At 41.4% G+C, this 25,718-nt stretch overlaps 1 protein-coding gene across 2 annotated transcripts; it reads left to right on the top strand.

Annotated features, from left to right (window-relative positions):
• LOC128691419 (uncharacterized) lies at positions 1-24,087 on the top strand. Of its 2 annotated transcripts, XM_053780289.2 has the most exons (3): positions 1-107; positions 11,505-11,647; positions 21,709-24,087. In XM_053780289.2, the coding sequence occupies exons 2-3, from the start codon at positions 11,518-11,520 to the stop codon at positions 23,346-23,348; spliced, it is 1,770 nt and encodes a 589-aa protein (XP_053636264.2). In that variant the 5' UTR covers positions 1-107; positions 11,505-11,517; the 3' UTR covers positions 23,349-24,087. The 2 variants fall into 2 exon arrangements, with proteins under 2 accessions (XP_053636264.2, XP_069939519.1); XM_070083418.1 differs by lacking the exon at positions 11,505-11,647 and having other exon boundaries at positions 35-107.
• The last annotated feature ends 1,631 nt before the right edge of the window (positions 24,088-25,718 follow it).

Genomic DNA, 25,718 nt, shown 5'->3' with positions numbered 1-25,718 from the left:
CTTCGTGGCAGTTGTTTCCCGGCAGCATCAATATTTACACACAGCCCCGGAGTGTTGTTGCAGGTGGATGTACAAGTCTTCCTCCTCATCACTTTATCCACTAACTAGTAAGTTTTTATTCCAAAAATATCATTTATTATAATCAATCCTATATATCTCTAAAATCTAACAGATTTATTGTAAAGATTAATAAATCTTAGATAAATTTATTACACTGGACTAAGTGTTTTCATTGCCATCTTAATGAACTTCATTGAACAGAAGTTACTGTGTAAGAAGTTTTAACAAGTTAAATAAGACTTTGTTTTTTGTTGAGTCAGGCTGAGTGCCAATGTTAATCATTGTGACCTTGACTATATTTAACGTGATATACCCCTCAAGGGAGGTTCCTTGACGCTGGTGAGGGGCTCTTGATCTAGGGAATTGGATCCGTGCTCCGGTTCCCTGAATTTAGCCTGAGTACCTTCCATCCCCCCCGCATGCGCTGTATAATCGTACGGGTTTAGTGCTTCCCTGTAATTATAATAACGTGATATAGTTAAGTGATATATTAAAGCGTGTAGTTACAGTGCTACTTGGCAATTCCCCGCAGTGCCCCCAGTAAACAGTTCCCGTGTACACCCGGGCACTCCACTTGGTCCTCCTCTATTCATTTGTTTGGCTACTTAGCCACTTGCTGTATAATCCTCCGGGTTTAGCGCTTCCCCCTTGATTATAATAATAATAATAATAATAATAATAATACTTAGCCACTTGGGGAGGGTTGACACTGAAAATGTTAAACTATTTTTCTGTAAACTCATTTAATAAGTTTACATAAATATAGTTAACATTCTAGTAACATTTCTCAATAATAATAATAATAATATCTTAGCTGACAACAGTAACAGTACCATTTAGAAAGTCACTTGTTTTGCAGAGTATTTCGGGCAAATTAGGTCAGTTTTCTCCCAGGATGCGACCCACACCAGTCCACTAACACCTAGGTAAACAATTTACTGATGGGTGAACATGGACAATAGGCGTCTTTAGGAAACACGTCCTAATGTTTGCCAGCCGTACCGGGGATTCGATCTCCGGACGTCAGTGTGTGATTTGAGTGTGCTAGAGATCTAACTACTATGTTTGCACAAGGAATTATAATCATTTCAACATTTTTTTTTTAGCAATGACGCGGCACGTAACATGTCTGAATATGCAGTGAATTTTCAGAATTTCAGATTTTTTAAATTTTTTTTTTAATTTATTAATTTTACCATCTGGCATGGTTATAAAGTGGGAGGAGCTATACCAGAGAGAGAGAAGCCAGCTGAAGGAGTATTCAGTATCTGAGGAGTCCCTCTGGCAGTAGGAGGCAGTCGTTCACGGCACTGAAAATGTTGCGAAATTAGATATCATTACCAAATGATCAGCACTGAAGAAGTCTGTAACATTCCTTTCGCTAACTTTGAACTTGATGCAGCACTAAGAGCAACTCCACGTCGCCTGGTGAGGATGGTATTAAAGCATACTCAGATTGCTTTGTCGAGTACCAGGCAATCCTTTACTTGAATTATATAACATGAGTTATATAACTGGGGAGCTCCACAAATCTTGGACCAACAGCCTCATCATTCCCATTCCTAAGCCTGATCAACAAAATGCATTTCGCTCAATATCTCTTAGTAGTTGCTTGTGTAAAACATTCGAAAGGATGATTCTAAATCGTCTCGTGTAAAGAATCAAACAATTTTTGTCTCCCCGGTTGCATGATTTCATGTATGGAAGGAGTGTGCATCATTGCATAGCCACCTTTCTCACTGTGCACACTGACAGCTCATACACAACCTTGACTTTAAATCTGCTTTTGACATAGCCAAGCGACATGTAATCATCAGTGATCTTGATAAATTAGACACAAGTGCAACATTTGGGTACCTTTAATTAATGAGAAAACGTTTTGCCACACAGTGGCTTCATCAGTCCATAAAAAGGAGAATGGTGAAGAACAGGAGGAGTTTGAGGTAATCAGTCCCTCAGCCTTGAGTCTATGTGATTGATAAATCAATCTTGAAAAGAATGCAGCATATGTGCGAAGAAGTGGCTTATATACTGTAGGCAGGAGAGGTGCAGCAGTCGTAGGTGGTATCACATTTGTCCATTGTGGAAGTAGGTCGTGCCCAAGGATTAGGCAAGCGAAGAATTCCCTGTATTAAGATCCCAAGATGTTGCTGTGTCAGACAGGAATGTAGATGAATGATTCAGAGAACTGACAAGTTGATAAATTAGACAAGTGGAACATTTGGGTACTTTTAATGAGAAAACGTTTCGCCACACAGTGGCTTCAACATTATTATTATTATAATCAAAAAGAAGCGCTAAGCCACAAGGGCTATACAGCGAGTGGCTTCAACAGTTCATACAAAGGAGAATTGTGAAGAACAGGAGGAGTTTGAGGGAATTCTTCAACTTGCCTAACCCTTGAGCATGACCTACTTCCACATTCGTGGAATTAGGTCATGTATACTGTAGGCAGGAGAGGTGCAGCAGTCGTAGGTGGTATCACATCACCTACGACACGACTGCTGCACCTCTCCTGCTTACAGTATATAAGCCACTTCTTCGAACATTTGCTGTATTCTTTTCAAGATTGATGGACTGACTACATCGACTCAAGGCTGAGGGACTGATTACCTCAAACTCTTCCTGTTCTTCAACATTCTCCTTTGTATGAACTAATGAAGCCACTGTGTGGCGAAACGTTTCCTCAGCAAAGATACCCAAGTGTTGCATATGTGTCTAATTTATCAATACTTTCCTGTATCCTTTCTAAATCTAAACTTGTCTAATTTGAATCAATTACTGCGGGTTCTCTCTTGGAGAGATATCCTCAAAACCTTATTTATATCCCCTTTATTGATACCCATCTTCCACTTATACACTTCGATCATGTCTCCCCTCATTCTTCGTCTAACAAGTGAATGTAATTTAAGGGACTTCAATCTTTATTCATAAGGAAGATTTCTAATGCTATGTATTAATTAATTTAGCCATTCTATGCTGAATGTTTTCTAATGAACTTGTGTCCATTCTGTAATATGGAGACCAGAACTGAGCTCCGGTAGTCTAGGTGAGGCCTTAATAAATATGTATAAAGCTGTAATATAACCTTTGAACTTCTGTTGCTTGCATTTCTTGATATATATCCCAATAATCTGTTTGCCTTATTACGTACGCTTAGGCATTGCTGTCTTGGTCTAAGGTTACTGCTTATCATAATCCCCAAGTCCTTTTCGCAATCTGTATTGCTAGTTCTACATTATTTCATTTATAAGTGCTAGGGTTATGGACACTCCTGGGCTTCAGAACCTTCCATTTATTTACATTGAACTGCATCTGCCACTTTTCTGACCAGGTATTGAGTTTGTCTAAATCCTCCTGAAGTTCTCTAACATTTACGTTTGAATCAATTATCCTACCTATCTTTGTGTCATCGGCAAATTTGCTCATATCACTTGTAATTCCCTCATCAAGATCATTGATATATATAAACAACAACTGGCCCAAGACTGATCCCTGTTGAACGCCACTTGTTACAGATCCCCACTCGGATTTAACCCCATTTATGCACTCTGCTTCCATGAGAGCACTTCTCCCCCAATGCCATGAGCTGCCACTTTCTTTAACAGTCTTTGGTGCGGTACTCGATCAAAAGCCTTACTAAATCTAAACAATATCAAATTCTTTATCGTGATCAACAGCCTCAAAAGCTTTACTGAAGAAAGTTAATAAATTAGTTAGACAAGACCGGCCTCTTGTGAATCCATGCTGAGTATCATTAATCAGATTATGCTTATCGAGATGGCTTCTTATAATCTCAGCTATAACTGATTCTAGCAGTTTGCCTACATCTGAGGTCAGGCTTATTGGGCGGTAATTTGACGGTAACGACTTGTCTCCTGCTTTAAAAATAGGAATTACGTAAGCCATCTTCCACATATCAGACACTACACCTGTTTGAAGAGATATATTAAAAATATTAGTTAATGGTTCACAGAGTTCCATTTTGCATTCCTTAAGAACCCTTGAGAAAAGTTCATCAGGACCCGGCGATTTATTTTGTTTCATTCGGTCTATGTGTTTCACAACCATTTCACTAGTGACTGTGATGATACATAATTTATCTTCTTCTGGCCACTATAAAAATTGATTACTGGGATAATGTTAGTGTCTTCCTGTGTAAAAACCGAGAGAAAATAATTATTTAAACTCGTTTCATTCTCTTTGTCAGTAAGATTCCCATAGTTATTTTTAAGGGGACCTATTTATCTTTAACTTTAGTTCTATACACCTAAAAATTTTTTTTGGGTTAGTTTTCGAATCCCTGGCTACTTTAATTTTGTACTCCCGTTTAGTTTTTCTTATCCCCTTTTTAACGTTCCTCTTAATGTCAATATACTGATTCATAAGATGACCCTCACTTCTTTTGACATGCCTATAAATTAATTTCTTCTGCTCTAAAAGATATTTGAGCCTATTATTCATCCATTTTGGGTCATTTTTGTTCGATCTAATTTCTTTATACGGGATAAATGTTCTTTGGGCAGCATGTATAATGTTCAGAAAGCTGTCATATTGATAGCTGTCTTCGTTACACCAATCCAGAGTTGATAAGTGTTCTCTAAGCCCATTGTAATCTGTTAAGCAAAAATCTGGGACCATTACTGAACTATCCTTATTGTCATACTTCTATTCTTTGCTAAAGGTAATTGATTTGTGATCGCTTGTGCCGAGTTCCTTTGTAATTTCTAAATTATTAACAAGGGTTTCCTTGTTTGTCAGAACCAAGTCAAACAGGTTATTTCTCCTTGTTGGTTCTGTCACAAACTGTTTCAAAAAATCAGTCCTGAACTACTTCTAAGAAGTCGTTTGATTCTAAATTCCCAGTCAAGAAATTCCAATTAATCTGACTAAAGTTAAAGTCCCCTAGAATTACTACATTATCGTGCCTTGTGGCCTTAACAATTTCCTCCCATAGTAGGCTCCCTTGGTCTCTAAGTTTGGGGGACGGTATATCACTCCTAGAATAAATTTTTCATGCCCCCTCTGAAAATTCTATCTACACACTCTGTATATGTTACTTCAGACTTAATACCCGTTTTTATGCATAAGTTCAAGCGACCTCGGACATAGTGCCACCCCACCCCAATTCCCGATACTTATATATTATGCTAATAGCACTGTGGCTATTAGCATAATATATATTTAAAGACCCTCCTGCTCATTTCTGTTTTTCCACTGTACCTATTACTGCCCTTGTCACCTACTGCCACTGGCTTTCCAATATCCACCTCATTCTGCCTATTACTAGTTCCCCTAAAACTCATGTTACTACAGTGGGACTTCACTGTCTTCCCGCCAAAACCCATACCACTAACTATTCCTAGTTTAAAGCCCTAACAGCTCCCTCCACTACAGTTGCCAGTGCCCCCACCCCAGACCTAGATAAGTGAACCCCATCCTTGGCATACATGTCATTTCTGCCATAGAAAAGGTCCCAGTTGTCAATATTACCACATTTTCCTTACTGTATTTGTCCAGCTAGCAGTTGACACCAATTGCCCTGGACAACCATTCATTTCCAACTCCGCTCCTTGGCAAAATATCACATATGACAGGGCTCCCACCTTTCTTCATAATTTTGTCTATTGCTGACCTATCCCTGCTGATGAGGTCCTCAATCCTAGATCTGCCAACATCGTTGCCTCCAGCACTGAGACAGATAATAGGATTGCTCCCATTACCTCTCATGATGTCGTCTAGACGGCTAACAATATCCTTCATCCCAGCCCCAGGAAAACACCCTCTGCCTCCTATTTCTATCACTAAGACAAAAAGCCGTATCCATAAACTTAATCTGACTGTCCCCAACTAAAACAATATTCTTACCTCGACTGGCGATGTGCTTGACATTCTCGACGATCTAGCAGAGAGGGTCTTCGCTGGGATGTTTTCACTGGCTGGTTTCACTGTTTCGTTACCAATTGCCTTTGTTGATAGATCATGGGTGGTCGACTTACCTATGTCCGGAACTAGCCTTGTTGCAAACCTTTGCCCTTTCTCTAATTTCTTGATGTGCTTGACCAGGTGTGGGTGTGAGCATGTGGGTGTGTGTGGAACTATATTAATGTGGTTTTATTGTATGAAAAGTAGTGGATGGGAGTTTGTGTTATGTGTGGAGTTTGCGTGTGACAGATGGTCTACAGTGCTTCTCTACCTTCCCTGACCCACACCCACCTGACCTGACCACAACCACTTAACCTGACCCACAACCAGTTACTATTTTATGTCTTCTATGCTTTTCCTTCTTTCTAGTCTGAAAGACACTTGTCTGCTCACCCTGTTCTACTATAAATTACCAACTGATATTCGTTACTAAGTACCTGATATCCTATTCTTTATCGAACTAGAAGATTTGGGCCGTTCACAAACATCTTAGCCTTTAATTGGAACTCACACCAAGCTCCCCAAACACCACGCATAGTTGAGATACTTGCGATGGAGCCTGTAGATTGTTCAACTTGGTGTGATGTCCTGGCGTATATCCACTTCCTCTTCTTGTCGATATATAATATAACTTATCCACTGTACTTCTTTCACTGGTCACACATTTATTTCACTGTATTATCTTTCTTGGGTGACACATGTGGCAATGTCACCTGTGCAACACTAGGCCTGCCCACTCTGATTTGTGCCACCAAATATCACTTTTTAGCTCACTTATAAAATTGTGGCTCTCCCCACACGTATGTGGCTCAGGACAACTTGTAAATTGCTTCAAGGATTGTTCGCTACCCTGACACACTTAATGATCCCTGCAGCACCATTGAGTAGCCCTCAAAAACACTTATATTCACGGACCACTAAAGTTGTGACTTGCACACACGGTGTCACTACGGTGTGTGTACACTTGTGTGTGTTCCTATGTGAATGCACTCATGTGTGTACTCACCTATTTGTGGTTGCAGAGGTCGATTCATAGCTCCTGGCCCCGTGTTCGTGTTCGTGTGTGTGCTCATGTGTGTGCGTGCTCGTGTGTGTGTGTGTGTGTGTGTGTGTGTGTGTGTGTGTGTGTGTGTACTCACCTAATTGTACTAGCCTAATTGTAGTTGCAGGGGTCGATACTCAGCTCCTGACTCCGCCTCTTCACTGAACGCTACTAGGTCCTCTCTCTCCCTGCTCCATGAGCTTTATCAAACCTCGTCTTAAACCTATGTATGGTTCCTGCCTCCACTACATCGCTTGCCAGACTGTTCCACTTCCTGACCACTTTGTGACTAAAGAAATACTTCCTAACATCCCTGTGGCTCATCTGAGTCTTCAACTTCAAAGAGTGACCCCTTATTTCTCTGTCCCCTCTCTGGAACATCTTGTCTCTGTCCACCTTTTCTATTCCACGCAGTATTTTGTATGTCGTTATCATGTCTCCCCTATCCCTCCTGTCCTCCAATGTCGTCAGGCCGATTTCCCTCAACCTTTCTTCATAGGACATTCCCCTCAGCTCTGGAACTAACCTTGTCGCAAACATTTGCACTTTCTCTAATTTCTTAACGTGCTTGACCCGGTGCGGGTTCCAAACTGGTGCTGCATACTCCAGTGGGGCTGACGTACACGGTGTACAGTGTCTTGAAAGATTCCTTACTTAGGTATCGGAATGCTAATCTCAGGTTTGCCAGGCGCCCATATGCTGCAGCAGTTATCTGGTTGATGTGTGCTTCCGGAGACGTGTTCAGTGTTATACTCGCGTCAAGATCTTTATCCTTGAGCGAGGATTGCAGTCGTTGGCCACCTAGCCTATACTCTGTCTGCAGTCTTCTTTGCCCTTCCCCATCTTCATGACTTTGCATCTGGCAGGGTTAAATTCGAGTTGCCAGTTCCTGGACCACGTGTCCAGCCTGTTAAGGTCTGGAAATAAATGGTATAAAATACCGACACAATGGCAATATAAACACAAATGCAGTATAATGTGATCCTTTATTGACTACGTTTCGCCCACACAGTGGGCTTTTTCAAGTCACAAACAGAACTACCTGGGGTGGAAGGAACGCGAGTATTTATAGTCCGGCTGAGGTCAGGTGAAGAATGCTGCATCTGATGATGTACCGAGTTGGGTTGTAGAGTCTAAAAACTTGGGTAGCTTGGAAAGGAGACTGGACAAGTTTGTGAGCAGATCTTCTACAGTGTTCTTATGTGGGATAGCGATGAAGGAGTTTCTTGGCAAGTGGTTCAGCTATGTTATAGAAGCCACTATTCTGGTTGAAGTTGTCGGATATAGAAATAAGTGATGATTCCAGGATTCTTCGGTATTGAGTGTTGTCTTCTGTGGCGATAAGTCTTGAGTTTCTGTAGTTTATCAAGTGGTTGTGTGAATTACGGTGTTGTACGCAGGCATTCCTTGTGTCGTCAGACCTGCTTGCGTATTGGTGTTCTGAAATACGTGTTTGGAGGTCCCTTGATGTTTCGCCCACGTATAACTTGTTGCAGTCATTACAAGGGATTATGTATACCCCTGCAGAGGATGGAGGCTTGTCCTGCCTACTACTGGTGATGTCCTTGATGGTCGTGGTTGTGGAGGTAGATACTTGGAATGATGTTTTGGCAAAGATGTTGGAAACATGTTTTGCAATGGAGTTGGTGGGAAGGACTATGTATCTCTTCTCGGCAGTGTCTTCTCTGGGTGTGTTGAAGATGTTTAGTGCTCGCCGTCTGCAGTCTCTGATGAAGTGACGAGGATAGTGGAGTTTGGAAAATACTTGTTCAATTATAGTGCATTCTTCCTCAAGGAACTCGTTGCTGCAGATTCTGAGTGCACGCAGGAAGAAGCCTATAATTACACCACGTTTGGTTTTGGTGTCGTGGTGAGAGTAGAAGTGGAGAAGATCGTTTTGGTTGGTGGGTTTTCGATAGACTTGGAACATCTAGAAGCCGAACGTTTCTCCACCATTATTCCTTCGTCTGTCACCTGGCTCCGTTATGTTGACGACATTCTCCTCATAACTCCTAAACGCTTCAACGTTCAAGCTCTCCAAGACAAGCTCAACCAGGTCGAGCCTTCAATCCAGTTCACACTTGAAGAAGAGGTCGACAACACTCTTCCTTTCCTTGATGTTCTACTCTGCAAAGCTGACCACGAACTTCGTTTTAAAGTCTATCGAAAACCCACCAACCAAAACGATCTTCTCCACTTCTACTCTCACCACGACACCAAAACCAAACGTGGTGTAATTATAGGCTTCTTCCTGCGTGCACTCAGAATCTGCAGCAACGAGTTCCTTGAGGAAGAATGCACTATAATTGAACAAGTATTTTCCAAACTCCACTATCCTCGTCACTTCATCAGAGACTGCAGACGGCGAGCACTAAACATCTTCAACACACCCAGAGAAGACACTGCCGAGAAGAGATACATAGTCCTTCCCACCAACTCCATTGCAAAACATGTTTCCAACATCTTTGCCAAAACATCATTCCAAGTATCTACCTCCACAACCACGACCATCAAGGACATCACCAGTAGTAGGCAGGACAAGCCTCCATCCTCTGCAGGGGTATACATAATCCCTTGTAATGACTGCAACAAGTTATACGTGGGCGAAACATCAAGGGACCTCCAAACACGTATTTCAGAACACCAATACGCAAGCAGGTCTGACGACACAAAGAATGCCTGCGTACAACACCGTAATTCACACAACCACTTGATAAACTACAGAAACTCAAGACTTATCGCCACAGAAGACAACACTCAATACCGAAGAATCCTGGAATCATCACTTATTTCTATATCCGACAACTTCAACCAGAATAGTGGCTTCTATAACATAGCTGAACCACTTGCCAAGAAACTCCTTCATCGCTATCCCACATAAGAACACTGTAGAAGATCTGCTCACAAACTTGTCCAGTCTCCTTTCCAAGCTACCCAAGTTTTTAGACTCTACAACCCAACTCGGTACATCATCAGATGCAGCATTCTTCACCTGACCTCAGCCGGACTATAAATACTCGCGTTCCTTCCACCCCAGGTAGTTCTGTTTGTGACTTGAAAAAGCCCACTGTGTGGGCGAAACGTAGTCAATAAAGGATCACATTATACTGCATTTGTGTTTATATTGCCCTGTTAAGGTCTCTTTGAATGCCTGCCTGATCCTCATCTGATTTAATTCTCCTCATTAATTTCACATCAACTGCGAACAGGGACACCTCTGAATCTATCCCATCCATCATGTCATTCACATATACCAAAAATACCACTGGTCCTAGGACCGGCCCCTGTGGGACCCCACTCGTCACAAGTGCCCACTGTGATACCTCATCACGTACCATGACTCATTGTTGCCTCCCTGTTAGGTATTCTCTGATCCATTGAAGTGCCCTTCTCGTTATACGCGTCTGATCCTCTAGTTTCTGTACTAATCTCTTGTGAGGAACTGTGTCGAAGGTGGCCTTGCAGTCCAAGAAGATGCAATCAACCCACCCCTCTCTCTCGTCTCTTACTTCTGTTACTTTATCATAAAACTCCAGAAGGTTTGTGACACAGGATTTGCCTTCCATGAAACCGTGCTTGTAGTCATTTATACTTTTGTTCCATTCCAGGTGCTCCACCACTCTACTCCTGATAATCTTCTCCATGACTTTGCATATTATGTACGTCAGTTACACTGGTCTGTAGTTTAGCGCCTCTTTTCTGTCTACTTCTTTAAAAATGGGAACCACATTTCCATACCTCAGGTAGTTGCCCAGTTTCAAGGTTTGTGTTGAAGATTGTGGTTAGTGGTACTCACAGCATTTCTGCTCCCATATGTTACATAAGAACAAAAGAAAGGAGGAACACTGCAGCAGGCCTGTTGGCCCATACTAGGCAGGTCCTTTACAATCCATCCCACTAACAAAACATCTGCCCAACCCAATTTTCAATGCCACCCAAAAAATAAGCTTTGATAACTTTATCCAAGTTTTTCAGTTCTTTATCTTGTCGGTTTTCGAAACCATTCATCACAATAATGAAGGAATTGAAGTGATTTTCGCAATATACATGAAGCAAAGACTTTTTACAAGATTACGGAAACAATTTTGAAAAATCCCAGATATATTTTACCATTTGTGGGGGTAAAAAGCCGATATTTTCCTAGTGAAAAAAAAAAAACTTACAACCAGTAATTTTGGGGGTATATTAAAATATTTACAATAATAAAATAAACGGATTTTCATTGTTTAATTAGTAGGAAGTGTTCAAACAACTTTTCACAGTGCCATTTTGTCGGACTTGGCTGCTAAATGTCAGTTTTATTAATTTTTTATTATACATTTTTGCTTTTAATTTTTTGGGGCAGTTATATTGAAACTTCGTCACAAAAACATTCACATAAGCTTCTGAAAGTAAGCTAAAAATGAACGATATCAAACAATAAATAATCAAAGAAAAATGATTGAGGTCGCCCCTTAGGTGCATACGGGTCTTGCAGGCAAGCGTTGGGTATGAGTGTGAAGACTCCCAGGTGTAGCAAGGAGGTCAGTAAGAGATGGTTGCAGGAGGTCTTGAAGGAGCACCTTGCTGAGAGTCATCCTGCTGGTCAACACGACGTTACTACCTTCACTATCACCCCTGGTTAGTAGTAGCAGTACCTTAAACTCATCCTGGTTGAGGAAAATGCTGTGCATGTAATTTAATTAAATACATTGTTGGTTAAATTTAATTTGGGAATTAAAAAGGGAACCAGCAGTGAAATGTGAGGGAATTATTCGGTAGCTCTGGAGGTTAAATGTGGTTTGAGCCTCTCAAATAGGAGCAAGAAGAATTGGAGTTACAGTCCTGCAGAATGTGAGAAACCAACGACCTGGCAGGATTTAGAAATTAGATGTTAAAAGTATACTGCTAAGTATACTGCACTTTATATGATGAACTTCTGGCCAGTTAGTTTCCTCATATCTAGGCAGGGGTTGTGGGTGACCTAGCTGCACTAAGCAATCTCCAAACAATTTTGGTGAGGGTTGGTAACAAATACCTTCTCATGAGATGTATAAATACATGTATTCCTTCTTTCAGTATAACATTATACAGTCCACATAATTTTTATGTAAATATTACCAGAATTGCATAGTGTTTATTAAATTTAAGGTTAATATAGGTCCAGAGTAACTTGCGAGATTGTATGAGGGTAGTGGGTATCGAAGGGTGATATTCTCCTGGTGACCTAGGGTGTCTCAAAATATTCCTTCATGCCTCAGAGTTATAGCAGTTGGTAAGAAATAGTTATCTTTGTTGCCTTCATTAATTTGCTGGTATCAATATAATGAGGTTCATGCAGGTAATTATTTCCCACACTGGTGGCCAGCATGATGTTACTACCTTCACTATCACCTCTGGTTAGTAGCAGTAGTAGTAGTTGTCGTAGTAGTATTAGTACCCAAGACTCATCCTGGTGGTGAACACGACGTTACTACCTTCACTATCACCTCTGGTTAGTATAATAAAAATCAGTCTCTAAACTCACGTCAATAGTAGTAGCAGTAATAGTAGTAATAACAGTAATAGTAGTAATAGCAGTAATAATAATAATAGTAGTAATAGTAACAGAATTAGTAATAATAGTAGTAATAAAAATAGAATACTAGTCACCATAGTAGTCACCTGCACAGTAGTCACCTACACAGTAGTCACACAGCAGTCACCTGTGCAGTAGTCACCTGTGCAGTAGTCACCTACACAGTAGTCACACAGCAGTCACCTATACAGTAATCACATACACAATAATCACTTACACGGATCCAAACCTACGTCTAGAAAAAAATAACTGTGGCACGCGAGGAAAAGGAAGAGACGATGTAAACTAGAAACAGAAAGGCGCTCCCAATAGAGGCGAAGAAATAGCAAAGATTGAACTTATGCTAAAGGAACCTTACAGGAATCAAGAAAAATGGGATGAAATAAAGGCCACAAATGAAATTGAAAGAAACCCAAAATATTTATTTTCTTATGCCAGATTTAAGTCGATAACAACAACCAGTATTGGGCACCTACTTAGACGAGATGGGTACTACACAGATGACAGCAAAGTAATGTGTGAGCTAGTAAGTTTATTCAGGTATACACAAATACAGTATCATAGATTATCATACATAGCAGCATATGTGCAGAGAACCTAGGATAACCCCAAAGAGTCAGACAAAGTGACATATTTCTATAGGGCTCTCAATATGACTCAGGTTTTAGTGAGCCACTAAGGCCACAAAGACCTAAATTAATCTTTTATGACCGAGACTCAGAATTTGGTAGATTCAAACCTATCTGATATCATCCTAACACCAAATGACTTCGAAAAGGCGATAAATGACATGCCCGTGCACCCTGCCCCAGGCCTATACTTGTGGAACTCCGTGATCATTAAAAACTGCAAGAAACCTCTATCACGTGCATTTAATATTCTGAGGATAGGGAGCATGAACACAGGAATCATCTCACAGCTGCTAAAAACAACAGACATAACACCACTCCACAAAGGGGCAGTAAAGCAATAGCAAATAACTACAGACTGATAACGTTAACATCCCATATCAAAAAAGTCTTTGAAAGCGTTCTGAGAAGTAAAATCGCCACTCATCTAGATACCCATCAGATACACAACCTAGGGCAACATGGGTTTAGAGCAGGTCGTTCCTGCCTGTACCAAATACTGGACCACTATGACAAGGTACTGGATGCTCTAGAAGACATGCAATACACAAATGTAGTAAACACAAATTTTGCAAAAGCCTTTGACAAGTATGACCATTGTGTAATAGCACACAAAATGTGTGATAAAGGAATAACAGGAAAAGCTGGTAGATGGATCTATAGCAGAGTAAACAGAGTAAAATCTGAGGTGGCTGCTGTGAAAAGCTCTGTTCCACAATCGAACTAAAGCTAAAGGAATCTTACAGGAGTCAAGAAATGCGGGAAGAACTAAAAGCCATAAATGAAAATGAAACCCAAAACATTTCTTAAGCCAAATCAAAGTTGGGAATCCAGTACTGGGCCCTTAGACGAGATGGGTCCTACAAAGACGATAGCAAAGAAATGAACGAGCTACTCAAGTCCCGATATGACTCGGTTTTTAGTGAGCCGCTAACCAGACTGAGTCGAAGATCTGCCTGGAGACCTGGAGTTTACCGGGAGAGAGTTCCGGGGGTCATCGCCCCCGCGGCTCGGTCTGAAACCAGGCCTCATGATGGATCAGAGTCTGATCAATAAAGCTGTTACTGTTGGCTGCACACAAACTGGTGTAAGAACTACAGCCCGGTTGGTCAGGTACTGACTTTAAGTGCTTGTCCAGTCGCTTCTTGAAGAAGCCAGGGGTCTATTGGTAATCCCTCTCTTGTATGCTGGAAGGCAGTTGAACAGTCTTGGGCCTCGGACACTTATTGTGTTCTCTCTGTGTACTCGTGGCGCCTCTGCTTTTCACTGGGGGAATGTTACATCTCCTGCCGAGTCTTTTGCTTTTATAGGGAGCGATATTCGTGTGCAGTTTTGATACTAATCCCTCTAGGATTTTCCAAGTGTATATTATCATTGTGAGGGAAAAGTTCAATAGATAGGAGTAGCGAGGGAGTATATAGTAACAATAGTTTCATTGCCGGCTACTTGTTAAGGTAGGGTAAGTCAAGCTCCCGCTATTCCCGCCTTTTTCCCCCACCCCGAAAGTGATAGTTTGACTGCCGGCTGCTTGTTAAGGTAGGGTCAGTCTAGCTCCCGCTATCTCTTCCCCTCCTCCTTCCCCCCCCCTCCCCGAAAGGTGACGTGTGGGGCTCTGGTCCAAATAGTAATCACTAGACTCACAGCTCCCAGCACTACTGTAAGTACATGCCTGCCTTGTATTCTAGTGGATTTATGGGTTGAAAGCTTCACTTTTGACCAATAATAAACTTAGTCTTTTCAGCCTTGCTCTATGTTGACTGTTGTAATAATCACCACATCTTTTAGGTATTGTACTTATCATAGAGAGTGATTATTTAAGCAGTGGGTAACCTGTCTATCTTTTCAGCTTGGATGACAGAGAGGGTCACCTGTCAATCAACGAGCAGAACTGATGGAGATGGACTAACATCCTGAGACTTCCCCTTTTTGGATTTAATTACCTGTGCACCTGTATGAAATTGCAGGATGTAACCCCTCATCATTGCAGCGGTAAAGAACCTGCTTTCCTGTCATCGGGATATAATACTCAAGGCTATACTGTGAAGAACTAGCCAGTGGGTCGTAACCAACACCTGCGACCCCTCCCCCCCCATCATCAGCAACGGCTACGATTTCAACAACACAGTGTCACCAACACCAGACACCCCTATATATATTAGCGTTGAATTCAGTTATCATTTATATTTTTCATTTTTCATTTTCTTTAATGTAAGATTAATATTTCATATTTAAGTGTTTTATATTTTATATTTTCTATATAATAAAGTGTTTATGTTTGTCTGTTATTATTTCTTTTTCTATTCATTAATTTTCCTGAGGAGGAGCCAGCCTTGGTAATACTGTCTGAAGTTATTACAGGGCTGAGTAAGCCTTCACAATCATGTATCTCTCTCGTATGTGTTCCAGGGAATGTAGATCAAGTGTATGGAAATTTGAGTACTGAGAGGTCGACAAAGTGTGAAAAAACAAATGAGGGACTGCATTACTTGTCGTCACTACGATGTGCGAGTATGTCAGTATCCAGGTCCACCTCCATATCCCTCTGAACGAGTTTGTCATATCACTACATTTGAGCTGACAGGTATAGAATACACTGGTCCAGTATTTTAACTAAAACAGTTGACAAAATTCCCATCAAGGTGTACATCTGTTTGTTCACTTGTGCTACGACTAGAGCAGTACATCTAGATGTAACCACTTACATGTCTGCTGAAACCCATATCAAACTATTCAGAAGGTTTGCAGCCAGAAGGGCATGACCCAGACTGATGATTTCAGATAATGCAATAAACATTGTTGCTGGTGCTGCTTATATAAGCAAGATCTTTGATCAGCGAGAGGTGCAACAGATGCTGAATCAACACAGTTGTCACTGGAGACAAATTCCTCCCAAGGCTCCATGATAAGGAGGATTTTATGAAAGGATGATAGGTATCGTAAAACGTTGTTTAAGGACGACTCTTCATCGTCAGCGAATCGCCTTAGAAGAATTTCACACCATCGCAAATAAAATTGAAAATAATGAACAACAGACCTTTTATGTTACCGATGATCTCGACAATTTAGAAGCGTTGAGTCTATCTTATTTGGAGTCTTTCGGTGTCTTCGATTGAGGTCACTTTCATGGCAATCCGGGTGTCATCCACAAAGGAAAACATGGAGCTATGGCTTACTCCTATATATCAGATATGAGGATGTGGAATTGAATGGGAGCGAGTACTGTGTTCCATTTGTCAGGAAGTTTTAGATCCATCTACCAACTTTTCCTGTTATTTCTTTATCACGCATTTTGTGCACCATTACACAATGATCACATTTGCCAAAGGCTTTTGACAAACACGAAAGGAAAATGTTATTTATTGAAGTTAGAAAAAACAAACAAAAGTTTTTCAATATTGTACCACCCGAGGGGCATGATCATTTAGTAGATTACATGTATACTACATCCGTATTTTGTTTATCCTCTACAGCATCCAGGACCTTGTCACAGTGATCCAGTAGCTGGGACAGGCAGGAGCAACCTGCTCTCAACCTGTTTGCCCAGGGTTGTATAACTGATGGGTTTCTAGGTGGTTGGGGCTCTTGCTTCATAAAACCCTTTCAAAGATTTTTGTGAGATGGGATGTTAGGACTATTGGTCTGTAGTTCTTTGCAACTGTTTTACTGCCACCTTTGTAGAGTGGGACTATGTCTGTTGTTTAGAGTGTGGGATGGCCCCTGTGTCCATGCTCCCTCTCCATAGAATGCTGAAAGCACGCAACAGGGGCTTCTTGCAGTCTTGATGAACACGGAGTTCCATGAGACTGGGCATGAGGCAGAGTGCATGGGCATGTCATTTATTGCCTTTTCAAAGTCTCGTGGTGTTAGGATTTTATCCAAGATTTGTGAGATGACCAAATTTTGGGTCTCGTTCATAAAGAATTCATTTGGATTGTCGACCCTTATTCTGGGCAGCGGCTCGCTGAACTGAGTCGTATTGGGACTTTAGTATTTCTCATTTCTTGGCTGTCATCTGTGTATGTCCCATCTCGCCTAAGCAGGGGGCCCAATACTGGATGTTATTTATCCCTTAGATTTGGCATTAGAGAAGAAGCATTTTTTTCAATCTTTTTTGTGGCTTTTAGTTCTTCCTGCCACACTTGTCTCCTGAAAGATTCCCTCAGTTTGATATTTGCAATTTCATTGACCAGTGACTCCCTTCGTTTTTCAGATATATTGGACACTCTCAGCAGCTCTGAGACTCTTTGCCTTCATCTTTATAGGGAGTCTCTCTCTTTCTAGTTTACATCTTCTCTTTCTTTTTCTTAATGGAATGTGCCTTGAGCAGATCTCAAGAACCAGAGAGTTTATTTTTTCTAGACATGGGTTCGGATCTGTGTTGTTTAGGATATCTTCCCAGCTTCTTTCATTAAGAACATGGTTGACTTATTCCCAGTGTATGTTTTTGTTATTGAAATTGAATTTTGTTAAGACACCCCTCATGACTGATCACATTTTGCTGGTCAGGAACCCTGTGCATACGTCTGTACCTCTATTATGTTGTGATCTGAGCGTATTTTCTAATCTTATATGCTCTAATATTTGCTGGTTTTAGGTGAATTTGGTGTAGAGATTTAATAGCTCGTGTGTGTGTGTGTGTGTGTGTGTGTGTGTGTGTGTGTGTGTGTGTGTGTGTGTGTGTGTGTGTGTGTGTGTGTGTGTGTGTGTGTGTGTGAATTTTAATCTGAGCTACTAAAATATTATTTGCTACACTCCTCCATTTTCGGCGTTTCAAGTTGAAATCTCCTAGCAAGATGTTTGAGGCAGGAGTTGAGAGATTTTCAGACAGTGGTCAATTTTCTAAAGCTGCTCCTGGAATTGCTGGGAAGTTGCATCTGGAGGCTTGTATACAACCACAATGAAAAAGTTTTGGTTTCCAATCTTTACTACCAAAACTTCAACTACATCATTTGAGGTGTTCAGTATTTCTGAACAAATGAGCGACTCTGTGAAATACAGGTCAACCCCTCCTTGTTGCCTGTTTAATCTGTCGCATCTGAATAGGTTTTGACCTGGGATCCATATTTCGTTGTCAAAATGATCCTTTATGTGGGTCTCTCTGAATGCTGACTCTCTGAGCAGTCCTTTGATGCAAGTTTGTTGATGTCTTTAGACCCTATATGTTTGCAAAGACAAATGTCGTTATATTGGTGGAATTTAGGGGGTTTTATTTGCTGGCTCTAATATCTGTTGTTCTGGAGTGGAGGCCAATCACTGTGGCTCTGCTCCAGGCGTGTTTTCAGTTACTGTAACGTTGCTATATTTCTTGCCAGTCATTTTTCCTCCTGGCCCTAAAAAACCTCTTTCCATGGAGAGATTATGGCTCACCTCTTTTGTTTCCCATGGTCGTGCTGGTCTGTGTCTTTTTGTTCCCTGTAGATGATGTGCCTGGCAGTTTGTGTTTTGCCACTTTCTTTCATGGAGTGACCAGTGACACATTTTGGGGTAAAACAAGTTACAGGAAGGGGAGTTGCACTCTCTTCTTGTCATTTGGGTGCGGCATTTTTTGGGATGGTCAAAGGCGCATATCCCACCTATTTTACCAGATATACCATGCCTGGAGATACCCAAAGCATGGAATTTGCATAGACTGGAATTCTGTTTGCTAGGATTTACTGAAGCTGCGTTCACTGTTGGTGCATTTTTTTTCTGTTTCTCCCTCTACCTACTGCCCCTGTATGGACATCAGTGCTTCCAGCAGGTTTTGCTGGTAATGTGTCAACGCTATTCCTGAGGCATCACCCCCTTTTGTTTCATCTCCACCTAAATTAAGTTTTTAAGAACGAGACAAAATTTGGTACAATCAAACCTATTTGATATTAATCCTGACACCAAATGGCTTCGAAATAGCGATAAATAACATGGAGTTGCACTCTGCCCCAGGCCTAGCCTCATGGAACTCCGTGTTCAAGAACTGCATGTAGTCCCTATCAAGTGCTTTAAACACCCTATGGAGAGGGAGGATGGACACAGGGCTCATCCTACATCTGCTAAAAACAATAGACGCAGCCCCACTCCACAAAGAGGGCTAACATCCCATTTCATGAGACTCCTTGAAAGAGTTCTAAGAAGCAAGATCGATACCCTTCAGTTACACAACCCAGGGCAACATGGGTTTAGAGCAGGTCGCTCCAGGCTGTCTCAGCTATTGGACCACTATGGTAAGGTCGTGGATGTTCTAGAAAACAAACAAAATATAGTTACAGTACACAGACTGCAAAAGGATTTAACAAGTGTGACCATGGTGTAATAGCGCACAAATTGAGTGTGAAGAAATAATAAGAAAGGTTGGCAGATGGATCTATAATTTCCTAACAAATAGATCACAAGGAGAAGCAGTAAACAGAGTAAAGTCTGAGGCTGCTACGGTGAAAAGCTGTTACACAAGGCACAGTACTCCCATCCTGTTCCTCATCGTCATACCTGGCATAGACAAGGATGTAAGCCACAGCACTGAATCTTTCTTTGCAGATGACACCCCAATTTGCATGACAGTGTCCTCCATTGAAGACTGCAAGACTCCAGGCGGACATCAACCAAATCTTTAAATGGACAGCAGAAAACAAGATGAAGTTCAATGATGAGAAATTTCAGCTACTCCGATATAGAAAACGTAAAGAAATTACAACTATATCGGAGTATACAACAAATTCCAGCCTACAATAGAGTGAAAAATTAATGTAAAAGACCTGGGAATCATAATGTCAGAGAACCTCACTTTCAAAGACCACAACATTGTGTCAATCGCATCTGTTTGAAAAAAATGATAGGATAGATAATGAGAACCTTCAAAACTTTGGATGCTAAGTCCATGACGACGCTCTTCCCTTCGCGTGTTCTATCTAGGCTTGAATATTGCTGCACACTAACAGCAACTTTCAAGGCAAGTGAAATTGCTGATCTAGAAAATGTACTGTGAACCTTCAAGGCACACATAACTGCGATAAAACACCTAGAATACTGGGAATGTTTGAAATTCTTCAACCTGTACTCCCTGGTATGCAGGCGGGAGAGATGCATGAATATATACACTTGGAAAATCCTAGAGGGATTAGTATAAAATTTGCACACGAAAATCAGTCCCTATGAAAGCAAAAGACTCAGGTGGTGCAACATCCCCCCAGTGAATAGCATGGGTGCCACTAGCACGATAAGAGACAACACAATAAGCGTCAGCAGCCCTAAGACTCATCAACTGCCTCCCAGTATACATAAGGAGGATTACCAATAGACCCCTGGCTGTTTTCATGAAGGCTTTGGACAGGCATGTGAAGTCAGTACCTGACCAGCCAAGCTGTGGTTCATACATCGGTTTATGTGTGGCCTCAAGTAACAGCCTGATTGATCAGGCCCTGATCCACCATGAGGCCTGGTTAGAGATCGGGCATTGCGGGCGTTGACCCCCGAAACCCTCTCCAGGTATACATAGTAGTCACCTATACCTGGAGTATTCCTGGAGAGGGTTTCGGGTGTCAACACCCTTGTGGCCCTGTTTGAGACCAGGTCTCGTGGTAGATCAGAGACTGATCAACGAGGCTTTTACTGCTGGCCGTACACAAACTGATGTACGGACCACAACCTGGTTGGTCAGATACTGATTTTAGGTGCCTGTTCAGTGCCTTCTTGAAGACAGCCCGGGGACTATTGGTAATCCCCCTTATGTATGTTGGGAGGCAGTTTAACAGTCTTGGGCCCCGGACACTTATTGTGTTGTCTCAGTGTACTGGTGTTGCATCTCCTGCCGAGTCTTTTGCCTTCACAAGGAGTGATTTTCGTGTATTATCATGTAACTTTCTCGCGTGTGTGTTAGGGAATACAAATCAAGGGATTTCAACTGTTCACAGTAATTTAGGTGTTTCATCTTACGTATGTGTGCCGTGAAAGTTCTCTGTAAACTCTCCAAGTCAGCAATTTCGCCAGCCTTGAAGGGGGCAGTTAGTGTACAGCAATATTCCAGCCTAGGGAGAACAACCGATTTGAAGAGAATCATCATGGGCTTGGCGTCCCTACACCGTAGTCTTGGATAATTTTTATAATGAAACATTTAACCTAGTGTTGCACACACTCGTTTTTATCTGTATTGTATATCATTACCACCTTCACACTGCAGTAGGTCTACTGGCCCATGCTAGGCAGGTCTATCTCACACTCATCCATGGACTCATCCAGCCTACATTTTTACCTACCCAGAGTTGTCAGTTGTTTACGCTCTTAATAATTTTTATCTAAACCCATAATTAAGCTGATAAAATAGGAACAATCGGTTATTTTTTTTAACTACAACTGCTCTAATTGCACATTATCTATATTTCAAAAATTAACAGAGAAATTATTTTCAGAACTGATGTGTAATATTTTAGTTGTTTGGTACATATTGAAATTGTTTCCCGGTTTTGTGAAGCAATGGAGAGGTTTGACTAGGATGAGACTGTTTATGTACATTTTTGTTGTTTTAGGTGCTGGTCCAGGTGATTCCTTCCAATCTGAGTTGGTGCTGCTTGACGTCTGGGTGAAGGTGAAGAAAGATGGTTCACCTGCATTGCAAGGTGCTTCACCTGTGTTACAAGATGGTTCACTAGCCCCACCAGGCAGTTCACCTGTGTTACAAGATGGTTCACTAGCCCCACCAGGCAGTTCACCTGTGTTACAAGATGGTTCACTAGCCCCACCAGGCAGTTCACCTGTGTTACAAGATGGTTCACTAGCCCCACCAGGCAGTTCACCTGTGTTACAAGATGGTTCACCTGCCTCACCGGAAAGTACCGTCGTCCTCCACTTGGTGGCAAAGTTCTACAGTTTTGATATAATGTCTCGCGAGATAAACAAGAGGATGAGTACTGGCCAGAAGGAACACTTGATATATACAAAGATAATTAAAGAGCTCAACGAGTTTCAAGCAGACAGAGCCCGTGACGAGCCTAAAATATCCATCCCACATTTGATCTATGGACGATGTACTGGTAATGAAAATGTTTTACTAATGGAAAACCTTAAAATCCACGGATACAACACTTTTGACAAGCGTAAAGGGCTGGATTTTGAGCATCTTAAGGCCTGTATAGAACAAATAGCCAGAATTCACGCCCTTTCGCATGTGTTCTATAGGGATAAAAATTTCCGTAATAAATACCATTGCTTTCAGTCAACTTCGGAGCACCTCATGTATATTAAACCTATAGTAGCTGCTATGCTAGACTCCATCATTGCATTTCTTAGGACTCAGAACGACAAGAAGGATGTCACACGAAAACTGGAAGCATGTAAACAAAGTATATTAGATAAATATTCAGCAATACTGCTGGACAGAGAAAGTATCACGTGTTTAAATCATGGAGATTATTGGATTAATAATATTATGTACAGATATAAGAACCCAGTGGCACAGGGAAGTCATGAAGACTCGCAGGCAAGTCAAGAGGACTCGCAAACACTTGCGAGCCATGAAGACTCCTGGGCAACTCACAGGGACTCGCAGGAAGGCCACAGCCAGAGGGTCTTCCATGCACATGAAAGCCATCAAGAAATCGAAGCATTAAAGATCATTGACTGGGGTAACAGTAGCTGGGGCAAGCCGATGTTTGATCTACAGTATATCCTCTACACGTCCACTACTCGCACCATCAGGAACGCTCATCTAGATCACCTGCTGCACCTCTACCATTCTACCTTTACTAAGCTTGTTGCAAAGCTGGGCTCATCTGCTGCCAGCTGGAGCTATGAGCAATTTAAACTAGAATGGGAGAGGACTTGCACTGTAGGGTTCCTCTTTGGCTGTATTATGACTTTAGGAACACTTAGCACCAGTAATCCTGTCAACAAAGCATCACAGCCTTCATTCCTAGACAAGCCTATTCTCTTACCGGTCAAAGTAATTGTTGATGGCATAAAGCTAGGAATGGCGAGGTTATTACTTCCTTTACTTGAAAAGCCAATTGGAGAGTTCCTCATTAAAAACACGTTTCACCACACGTTTAAGCCCATACATGAAGAGCTGTGTTCTGGACAGAATGAAATTATGAATACAAGACTAATGGACCTTATTTGCGAGGCAGATGAGAAAGGGATTTTCTCCACAGAATCAATCATACCCGAGTAAAATAACGACGGGTGTGCTCGCTGAAATAGACCCCCATAATCAACCCGCATTCACATCAGTGATTGTTACTTCACGTTCCTCAATACTACCATTAAAACTGCAGGTGGTTCTCGACTAACTAGACAAGTGTTTCCTGGTCAGATGATGACCTGCCATTTGAGCTTTTGGTCATTTAACCGAGGCCTTCCTCTGGCTTATCGGTCCACCCCCTTTAAAAAATGTGGTAACACTTATAACCACTTAGTTTTACTTACCATGGGGTTACATTATGAAGAACCCGTCGTAAGTTAAAAATTTAGTAAGTCGAATACAAATTTAATATAAAAGAATAATTCTTAGTATTAACATATCTGTGTGATACATGGTTTAAAACACCGACAAGTTGAAGATTGTCGGTTTTTTAAACCATTCATCACAACTGTCAGACACAGCAGCATCATGGGATCTTGATACAAAGAATTCTTCAAAACTTGTCCAACCTTTGGACAAAGGCCTACTTAGACTATGGTTCCACTATGACCCTGCCTCCTGCTTCGCCTCACCTGACTACAGTATATAAGCCACGTCTTGGCCCTGTGCTGTACATTCTACAAGATTGATGGACTGAACACATCGACTCCAAGCTGAGGGACTGATTACCTCAAACTCCTCTCCTTACACCTTTCTACTTTGTATTGGACTGATGAAGCCACTGTATGGTGAAACTTTTCCTCAATAAAGATTCCCATATGCTGCACAAGTGTCTCAATCATTAACATATGTGTCATTTCCCACCCAGGCAGCGTGACCCAATAAATAAACACTTTCATCGTCATTCACTCTCCTCAAGGGAGGTTCTATGTCGCTGGTGAGAGGCTCTTAATCTATGAAATTGGATCTGTGTTCCAGTTCCCTGACTTGAGCTTGAATACCTTCCACATCCCCCCACATGTGCTGTATAACCCTGTGGGTTTAGAGGTCCCCCATGCTTATATTAACAATAATAATCATTCACTGTATCGCTGTGTTGCCAGAGGCGCGCCTACGTGATATAAATAAGTAAATAACTACTGTCACTGAATAAATAAATAATTACTGTGACTGTCAGTATTGAAAAGTAAATAAATTAAAACAAGTTTATCCCATTAATAAATGCACACTTCAAAGTATGACACTTGTAGGTTTAGCGCTTCTTTTGATAAATGAACAGTACAGAATGTGCATCACTATCGCACCATCCCATTTTCAACAATGGTGGTCAGACATGCACTATTACAAATTACCTTCTATTAAACCATGTTTGGGTTTATTACTGTCTTCTCACTACCATTGTCGTACTAAGGAGACTTTGTTCTACCGTCTCCACATCGGCCATACTAGTATTACTGATGGGTATCTCACAGAGCGACACCATATTCCTCTCTGTGAGGTGAAGTTGTCAGATCCCTGTTTCGGTTCATCACTTGTGGACTGTCCGGTTTACCAGTAAGCTTGCAGAATTTACCTCCATCGTCGTCATTGCTCTACCACTCTTACTTTATCTTCCCTCCTTGCTGACGGCCCTGACTTTGACTTATGCTCACTCTTTGACTTTTCGTCAGCAACTGCTTTGCTATTTAAACCATGACGTATAGCCTTGAGTGTCTCTTCAAGCCCTTTTCTTCCCTCACCTCATTTTCTGCCCCGCAGCGCTGCATGACCCTTGTCAGTTTAGTTTTACTTGGTTATAATTTACCTCACCACCGAAAAATCAAGATATCGTAAAGCAAGGAGTAACTGTATTACAATGAACCTCACAGTCACGTCAATGCTCACTACAAAATTCTTGTAAAATGATCAGTACATCATTCACATCAATGATCATAAAAGAAGGCATCAATAACTGGGCCTCTACCTTTCAAACAGAACTGTTTGCCATACTCCTTGCACTGAAATGCGTCCATGTATCTACGGTTGACACTAAAATTATAACTGATTCTCTATCATCCACAAACCTTCTCAACTCATTAAGTATAAATTGTGGCATGCTTGTGTCAGAAGCCAGACACAGGTACGGTAGGATTGTGGACAGTGGAGTCAGAGTGCACATGCTGTGGATTCCATTTCACATTGGTCTTAAGATGCATGATAGAACTGATGAAATAGCTAAGTTGTATGCTTTCAAAGAGGGAGTAAATTACAATTTTGGATTGCCAGTTAGCAGTTTGAGAACAATAATACGAAAAGAGCTTCCACTGAATTTTACTGAATTAAAACTCAGGGAGAGTGACACCAGTCAGTCCATCATTCATCATTGTGAGAAATTACCTTCACGAAATTCATTTACGTATAGGTAATTTGGGTCAAGGATACAACTAAGGTAACTGTTACCAAGTTCACTGGTCAACAATT

Source organism: Cherax quadricarinatus, chromosome 9 (genome assembly GCF_038502225.1).
Source record: "Cherax quadricarinatus isolate ZL_2023a chromosome 9, ASM3850222v1, whole genome shotgun sequence".
NCBI lineage: Eukaryota > Metazoa > Arthropoda > Malacostraca > Decapoda > Parastacidae > Cherax > Cherax quadricarinatus.
This window is presented reverse-complemented; position numbering and strand designations above follow the sequence as displayed.

What these genes read in the sequence shown, in the direction of transcription:
- LOC128691419 (XM_053780289.2), top strand. Translation starts at nt 11,518, where the DNA reads ATGAGTGTGAAGACTCCCAGGTGTAGCAAGGAGGTCAGTAAGAGATGG. An exon ending in TACCTTCACTATCACCCCTG is followed by an intron (nt 11,648 to 21,708) that starts GTTAGTAGTAGC and finishes TTGTTGTTTTAG; the next exon opens with GTGCTGGTCCAGGTGATTCC.